We start from the raw sequence: 9,225 nt of genomic DNA, 5'->3' as shown, positions 1-9,225 counted from the left end.
TGGCCACCCACAGTAGCAGCCAGAGGACAAGAACCTCCAAGTTTTTTGGTCAGTTTATAAGAACAGCAGACTATGACACTGTGCTGTCCCCTTCCATTTCTGGATCCCTTAGCTCTGATTTGGACAGCTGGCCTTCTTTCCCCACAGAGGAAGAATTCCTTTTAACAACAACAACAAAAAGCCAGGAGGGCACGGGAGGGGAGTAAGAGCCATCTATAGCTTTTTAGCTCAGTCTTTCTGCATTCATTTTCTGCATCATTTCAAAAAAGGGAGGAAGGACCCGGGCAAATATAGGCCTGTTACTCTTACTTCCATCTTGGCGAAGCTCATTGAGAAGATTATCTAGGAGCACATCTGTGAATGACCAGCAAGGGGGATGATGCTCAGGGGTAACCAGCACAGCTTCATCAGGGGAAGGTTCTGTCAAACCAACCTGATTGCCTTTTACAATCAGGTCACAAAATCATTGGACACAGGTGTTGTGGTGAATGTAGTCTTTCTGGACTTCAGGAAGGCCTTTGACACTCTCTCCCATCCCATTCTCATTTAAAAGCCTCAACTGCTGCCTACAGTCAGATGGATAGCAAATTGGCTGAGGGGCCACACCCAGAGAGTGGTGGTAGATGGGTCATATTTGACCTGGAATGATGTGGGCAGTGGGGTCTCAGCATAGGCTACCACTCCTGCGGTTTTCACCCCGTTATGTTGTAACACCTAGATGTGACATGAGTTTTGCTTTCAAGAATTTGGGATGCTGTTCCCCCCAAACCCCTGTACTGATCTTCTTGAAACTTGGTGGGCTTCATCCTCTCTGCAGAGTCTACCACCCTGACAATTTCATGCAAATTGGAAAAAAAACAACAAAGTTATAGGTATTTTATTGTTTCCCCATTATACCCTATGGCCGGATCTTGGAGGTGGCAACGAACCGTTTCAGGAAGCCTAATGAGGCCAGCACTTCCACCCGGCTGTGCTGCTTTGGACCCCGAAGCGTCCAAAGCTTCTCTGGATCCAAAGCTCTGTCCAAAGCCTCGCACAGCCCTAATCTGTGCCTCATAGAGATGGGGGAGCAGGAACTGCTTGCTTGTGAAGCTAAACATTGCATTCCTGCCTGCCTTCTCTGCCCCATGAGGAAAGCCAAGGCTTTGAGGAGCTACACTCTGCCCACACAGTCAGAGCAGTTCCTCAGGGGGGTGTTAAACTCACCCAGCCCCCAGGGCTAGATCCCGGCATGACAGTATCGGCTAACACAAGCTGTTGCTCACAGCCTACTGCTGACACATATCTCCAGTAGGACTCTATTCTGGATTTTGGTGATAAGCCCTGTCCCCATTTGCTCCATCCTCAAATGCCCCCTGGGAGCCCTGCACGCCAGATGACAGCTCCTCACACTGTAGATTTGTCATCCCTGTTGTAAGGGATGAAGCAGGCAATACAGCTCTCTCCTTTGGATGTTCTTGGCCTAACTATCTTCCAAAACCAGCAGTACTCAGAGTTGCATGTACCTCAGAAAATCAAACAGAACTAGGGATAAGTTCCCCTAAAGACAATGAAGCCCTAGGAATAAGATGGGGTCATCTCATTTCCTTGCTGGTAGTGAACTATGAGTTCAGTTCTGCCACAAAACTAGAGGTATACGATACAATGGATCAGTGGCCAAAGTGAAATGAAGAAAATGTGTGAGGAAGTATTGCTAGCCAGGTTAATGCAATTTCTTTCTTTACCTTGGAATACTAAGACAGACAAGTATGATAGAATAAATTCAAATGGTTAAGTTGAACCAACATTTAAATGTCTTGGTCAGAGGGATGCACAATTATCATTCTCCTTATCTAAATCTTTATTTCCACATGAAGTTGGATCTATAATACATTGAGGTATCTGTCATAAGGCTTTTAAAATAGCATTAATTTTGCACAATCACCACAACTGTATGCCTGAACATATGTATGACTTGCACTTTTACCATGAAACATAAATCCCACATTAAATCCAAAAATATGTGGATGTGAGACAAGTACAAAATGGAACAACATTGCTATAGACAGAGTGTCTATGTAACTGGTATGAAATACAATTTATTTGTAAATCGTTTGGACAGTTGAGAAACTAATACAGCTCTGAGTGGGATATATTTTCTAAACCAGATGCAAATTCTCCTCACCTTTCACAGAAGCTTAGGGCTGGAACCTAGATCTACATTTATATGCACTACGGGACATCATGGAATACACAATGAACTAAATGATTACCATTGTATTCACGTTCTAGAAAAGCCACTGAAAAATTGCAGCAGGAAACCTTCATTATGAAGTGCTCACTAATTAAACCACTGCAAAAGTGACTGTTGCTGGTTAGCTGTCTTGTGTTTGTTTAGCAATAGTGTCTGAAGTATAGTTAAGCATCTTGAGAGTCCTACAATGAAAAAAGTGCCTTGTATTAGAAATAAAACTTATTGACACTTCATTTTCCTTTAGTATTTGGTATGCATAACAAAAAATGCTTATACTTATGATCTGAATTAGAAGTTTATTTCCAGAATGTGAGGATCTGATTTTAAATACATTTTAAAAACCCTTAAAAAACATTTTAAGTGAATATTGCTACACACAAATGGAGTCAGGGCAAGACAGAAATATGGAGTGGCTGACTTAGTTTATGTTTGATATTATATTCCCACCATGCTACAGTAGTTATTCGCAGAGGAGCACCATAGGAAATATAAGGTATCCTGTTTCTTATTTCCTAATGAGTCTTCAAAAATGAAATACTCCTGTTGTTTTTTGCTGGCCTTATTACACAGTGCTTTTTGAAAAACTAACTAAATATATATAATATATTCTTGCCAGAAAATACCATAAGGTAAAGGATAAAGTTCTCTATAAATTAAAAATGGGCTTAACTGTAAGAAACTGAATTGTACTAAAATATTTTAAAGAGAACCACAAGCATTAGAAGAAAATTTAGTGTTTTAAGTGTATTTATAATGGAAATAATTCCCTGATCATGGGGAAAAAAAACACTTTTTTTTAAGTTTGAAATCCAGTGTACCTGAAATACGGGAGATGAAGCTACATATTTGTATTACATATTGGGAAAATGTAACTTCCCCCTTGTATCAGAGAGAGGTTTTTGGAAAGGCTCTAGTTGTCTGTCAGCAGCTCAAATAAGACATTGAGTACATGTAATAAAGCCCTCAAAAGAAAAAAAATGTTTGGCTATATACAAGATGAAACACAGGAACAGCAAACTGTTAAAATGCCTTTAACTGCTATGGTCATACGATTACCTTTATAGTGGTAGCTGTTGCTTCTAATAATTTAAGTAGAAGACTGACAAGTTAAACAATGATCATTAGTGGCATGGATTTTTTTTTAAGTATAATGACACTCTAGAAAGAGGCCAAACACTATTAGTGAGGGTTAAAACCTATGACCGGTACTAGGCTAAACTAAACCTTTACTAGCAGTGGGCTGGAATGACCCAGCTGGGAAACAAGGCAGGCTGGCACCAGGAACTGGCTGCTGCTGTCTCTATTGCTTCTCCTCGCTTCCTGGCTATGTAGCTGTATGGGAAAGCTTCATGTCACCTGGTCACAGAGCAATGCACCAAGAGCCTCTACCACTGAACATGGCCAGAGCCCCAGCTTCAAGGGCCAGGATCCAGCCCATTGGCTGTAGATTGCCAACCCCAGCTCTAAACTACCCAAATACAGAGTGTTCCTGCAGAGCGATCTCTCCCCACTCTGTTCATGTTATTCCACTATGAATGAAATAATTATCCATCGGGCCAAAAAGAGAAAGTAAATGAGCGTGACTACTGCATTGTATCAGAAATGTGTTTCAGTCCCTGCTCCAAACAGCATAAATACTTCATTGGAATGCAGGGACTGGTGCTCAGGCTGCCTCTTCTCCAGTAAGTCCCTTATCTACTAAGTCATGGTCTTTCTTTTATGCACTTATTTTTAAGCACTATTAGGACTTTTCTGGGTATGCCCAGAAGCAGACATTTAGGTACCTGGGGAATGTTCCTGGTATAAATTTAGCTGCTGCTGCTTCTTGTCTCTCTACACCACATTTGACCTTTGCTCGTTTGTTGTACTTTGTGAGATCTTTCATTGTACATGTACCTTCAAGCAGTACACATTACAGCAGGTGTTGCATAGTTTGAGGCTCTGTGCTGTAGTCACAGGTGGCCCAACCAATAGTCACAGGTGGTCCCAGGTGGTCTTTAGTTCCTTGAAGCATCCAACTCTGGTACATAGGCATTTGAGACATCTCCACCTTTGCCATGATTTATCAGCCCCTGGTGATAAGGACTCAGCTACAAGAATGTCCACTTTTTTGCTGTCAGGTATCTTCTTCAGCCTCTCATTCCACAGCTCTAGTCACATCTCCTTGGGTGTGGCATTGAGAGGTTGGGTGCCAGTGAGGAAGCTCCTGTGCGACTTCAGATGTTTGTGTGGTGTGGGATGGTCATACAGCGGGTATCTTGTATCTTTTGTTTGATTCGATTCTTCTATCCTGCTGGCCACTGCTCTTCTGATGTCATGTGGAACAATGCCAGCTAGCAGGTACACACTGTTTACACTGGTAGGCTTCCCATGATGCATCGACACCTATAATTCAGGATGGGGTCAAGGTGATTGGTATATACAGATCTCTCCCATACAGGGCATGCATACACAGCAGAGGAGAAGTTGAGAGCCAGAGCAGCAGCTCAGATAGTTGAGGGGCCCCATTTCGAGTTCGTGAGCGTATATAAAATGTTTTTACAAGTACCTTTGCTTTTATCTTCATGATGTGGTCTTTGTCTGAAAGGGTTCAACTGAGAATGGCTCCAAGGTAAACTGGATTTGAACAGTGGGATAGTGGGGTCCCAAACCATGTAATGGTGAGCTGGTGGTTAGCTTCACGGGTTTTCAAATGGAAGACACATACTTGTGTTTTTGCTGGGTTGGTGCATAATTGATTTTCAGTGTAGGATGAAGTTAGTCCAATTAGTGCCTAGGTTAGGGATTTTTAAACATGGTCAAAGCCAGTGTTCTGGGCTGTTGTGTACAGGTCATCTGCATAGATGAGACATTTTGTTTCCAGATCGATTGGTTGGCCATTGGTATAGATGTTATATAACATCTATACAAGTACTCTTTCTTGGGGGAGGCCATTAATCCGTCACCTCCATCCGCTTTGCTTCCCATCCAATAACAAAAAAGTCCGTTTTCGAGCAGTGTTCGTATCAGCTCTGTAAGGTGTGGCTCTTTTGATTATGACCCATGATAAACTTAGCTATCTGAGGACTTTAAACATCTTTAGGTTTGACACTAGCTAAGTGGGAGTTTTGAATCTAAATTGTGGACCTTCATGCTTTAGTCCTTTTGAGATTTAACCCACAATTTCAACAATATTTCCAGAAGATAAAATGTGCCATGCCATATAAAGAGTTCAAAATCAGGTTAGGCCCCATTTCAGTATATTACATTAATGTCTCCCTTAATTATACATATACATGCTGCAAAAGCACCACACCATTTAGCCATAAAATAAAGTACCTCTCTTTGGACATACCAGCTTTTACTGCAAGCTCAAAAACAGAGTTTGATTAAAAAGCATCTCACCATGCATCCCATCATTGTAGGGGCCTCTAGGGCCAAACCCCTTAAAAGCACAATTATGCTGAACGTAAAGAAAAAAAAAATTAAAAATCACTATTTTTGGCACAAAAAAAATTTTTTTTTTCAAATGCAGATGAGAAAGGGAAGACTCCTTTGCACAATGAAATCTATTACTAATTTCTTTTAGTATAATTTGGCCAACATTTTAATTTCAGCTATAACTTTTTAAAAGTATTACCTCATTTTAAGAATCAAAGTACAGGTAGTTCCAAAGAAAATGAAAACAGTATTAATATAATATTCACAGTCATATAAAATGACTTCTCATATAATGTTTTCACATTTAATTAAACATTTAGAAATAAGTTATAAAAATAGCTGCATTCCTGAAAACCACCTAAAAGATTTTATTTTAGGAATTCTTGCTCATATCTATAGATTGTCTAACATCAGCAACAGCTTCAGGTACTCGAACAGTCATATTGTTCATAAATTTCTTCAAACAGATCTGGCAGCCCAACCGTGATCTGTAAGAAAGTAAGAAAACCACATGCTTTAGTCCCAGGCAAACACTTATATGCATATGGAATTATAATATTGCAGCCACAAGAGATATCCTGGTTTCTAGGCAAGGGTGCCATTTGCCTGGATGACATTTGCTTGGGCTAAATACCACATATAAGAATGCTCCCCTCCACAACAAGTCAACCCACAAGTTCAACTTTTTACTGCATCTTTTTAAAAAGAAAAGACTTATTTAGTCGAATTTCTATAGTAAAGAATATTACCTTTCAGAACCCGTTCACATGAAGCCTAGCTGTTTGCCAAAAACTGTGTACTGCAAAAATCTGGGAGATATTTTAGATTAGCTATTCCAAAGCAGCAAAATAACACAGCTAAAAGCAACATTAATTATGTCCTCAACATATGACCAAAGATTTGCTTACTTTAAAGGGAGTACAGGGAATGTATTTTGAAGTGTGTGTTTAAGGCCCTAATCCTGCAAACTTCTCTAAGCCTAAGCATTATTGCTGCTTGAAGCCATTTAGGATCTGGGTTGGGTGCACGGGCCAGTGTGCATGAGTTTCATGAAGGGGCCTAATTTTGAAAGTCAGTTGGAGAGGACACCTAACGAATATAGGGCAGAATTTCAAGTGAGGTAAATGGCTACAGCCCCTCAAAATTTCAGTTGCGTTACACAATTATACACTAGTTAAGGTATAACAGCCTTTGTAAAGTAAACCTTCAAGTCACTAATTTCTCATTTTTGTATACATAAAGCAAGCTGGTGATCTCAAATCTACGTTCCTAGTCGACAAGCGTTCTGGTCATATTACATAACAACTGGTATAAAAAAAGAAATAAATTCTCACTGGTTGCACCTACACATGAAACTAAGGTGATAGAATAAATTCTGGTGCAGTTTGTGCTGGAGTTAACTGCTCCTGGATGTAGCATTTACAGATGTGCCCAGGACAGCAGCACTTTAGGCCTGGTCTGGAAGCAGGCTGAGGGGGTCCATCCCAGGCTCCAGACACCAGTGGAGGGGCTGGCTGGGACATGAGAGTGCCCAAAGTGAGGAGGCAGGCAGGCATCTGACCCCCTGCTGCCTGGGGACCGGGTGTAATTTATGCCTAGGTCAGTGTTTACATGTGCATTTCATTGAAGTTAATAATTCTGCTGTATGGGGACAGCACTCTTATGATGGAGTTAATTTACTGCACTCTAATACTAGCGTTCGTGTAGACAGTGACACTTTACTGCAAGCTAATTAGTCAACTCCACAGTAAAGCGCGTGTGTAGTGCACCCACTGATTATCCTTATGGATAAGAATATCCATAGAATTGCTGAATAATGATGTAACTGTACACAGGCCATTTTTGTATAGAAGTATATTAGGGAAATAAGGACACAGAGAGAAGTGACAATTTTCACCCGATTTGGCCACAGAAAGTAGTCTATAACTGTGACCAAACACACATGCATGAATGCACACTGCTTAAGAAATGGCTGATCGGGCAAAAATCTGAACCCTTGTTGTTTCAAAACAGTCTTCTGTAACTTCTGTCTGTGCTGCTTCCCTGTTGCCTGTTGCTGTTTTCAGAATGGGAGAGGGAAGGGAGCAGAGGGACTTCAGTCTGGGGTTTTTTCAGCCCTTGCTGCAGGGCGGTGTGGGTGTATCAGAGTCTTCCCTGAGTGGGGGGCCCTCCAATCCACCCACCCTACCCTCCAGCACTGGCTGGGGAACCCCTAGAACGGCAGTTCCCAAACTGTGGGTCATGACCTCAAATGGGGTTGCAGTATCAGCAGATGGGATCACAGCACAGCCCTCTCTTCTGTGCCAAGTCCTACCCAGTGGGTTGCAGAGGCCCAGGTAAAGAGCAGCACGGCCGGGAGCCCTAAGCCCACAGTGGGCAGTCCGCATTCTGCCTCCCCCAACCCCCACTGCTGCAAAACCGTACGATTCAGGATCCTTATTACTGCAATATCTAACCATAACATTGCTCTTAAAGGTAAGACATATAGCTATTAATTCACTTAAATTTCTTGAATTGAGAATTAGTTTTGCTATGTATCCTAAGAGCTTATATCTTTGGCTTGACCTTTTCACTATCCTTTTCTTTCCACTTTTAAATGTAATTTTTTAAAATTAAACTATTCTGTTATAAACAGGACCATTTTCTATCTAGTCATAACAGTTATTTTATAGTAAGTCAAAACTTTTTTGGGCTACACGTGTTCATGTTTTCCAGCAATTAATATTATGATTCTGTTCTGGATAAAAAGCAAATCTACTTTCCTAAAATATTTACAGTTATGAAAATGTACATGGAACAATTAAAATGCATTGGTAATTTATGCAAATTATACTGTATCATATCACTTTTAAATTACCTTGTCTAAAAGTTTCTATCTCTAACTTTTACATATCTAACCTCTTGTTCAGAGTTAGAATTTAATTTTACTTGGACTCAATCCATTTAAAATATACTGATTTTTGTTCTTCTAATATATAAACTAGTGTCTCAGATTTTAGCCTAGATTCACTGAACCAAAAGTAACTAAATTGCACCAAAACACAACAGCCCCCTCGGCCAATTACAGTAATTCTAACGTAGCCAAGATTTAGTAACTCAGGTTCATTTCCTCATTATATGAAATAAAACTGTAGTTCATTAGCAGAGCAACAATACTTTGAGAACAAGCAAAGATAAGTCAAAGGAGCCAGACGTTCATTAACAGAACAAATCACTATGTTACCTTAATAAACATGTCCTACAAATGGCCGTCTCTCCTTTGGTTTGCTAAGGATGCTGGCGGGGCGGGGGAGGGTGGGAATCTATATTTATAAAAAACTGCTTCAGGGTGATTTTGTGCGCTAGATTAATGCAGGAACAGACAAGCTAAAATTAACTAGATTTTATAGAATATAGAAAGTATGGTTTCTTTATTTTTGAAAGAATATACAAAAGAGTAATTTAACAAATGAAACCTTCACAGTAACAGAAGTAAAAGTAATTTCAGTATATTCCTCAGAGTGAAGACTACTCTACAGGAATGGACTTGTAATTATTCATAGTTTCATAGTTTCTAGGGTTGGAAGGGACCT

At 40.4% G+C, this 9,225-nt stretch overlaps 1 protein-coding gene across 2 annotated transcripts in view; it reads right to left on the bottom strand.

Moving 5' to 3' along the window:
- Positions 1 to 1,819: 1,819 nt before the first annotated feature.
- Positions 1,820 to 9,225, bottom strand: part of FDX1 (ferredoxin 1) — a 12,725-nt gene continuing 5,319 nt past the window's right edge. The window contains exons 3-4 of one of the 2 annotated variants that reach the window (XM_019524991.1): positions 8,877 to 8,994; positions 6,059 to 6,141 (exon numbers count right to left, since the gene is read on the bottom strand). In XM_019524991.1, the coding sequence (XP_019380536.1) occupies positions 8,892 to 8,994 (103 nt within the window). In that variant the 3' untranslated portion in view covers positions 6,059 to 6,141; positions 8,877 to 8,891. Of the gene's footprint in view, positions 6,142 to 8,876; positions 8,995 to 9,225 lie in introns of both variants that reach the window. The other variant, XM_019524990.1, reaches the window with a different exon arrangement.

This window comes from Gavialis gangeticus, unplaced genomic scaffold (genome assembly GCF_001723915.1).
Source record: "Gavialis gangeticus isolate Ggan-Ray unplaced genomic scaffold, GavGan_comp1, whole genome shotgun sequence".
Lineage (NCBI taxonomy): Eukaryota > Metazoa > Chordata > Crocodylia > Gavialidae > Gavialis > Gavialis gangeticus.
This window is presented reverse-complemented; position numbering and strand designations above follow the sequence as displayed.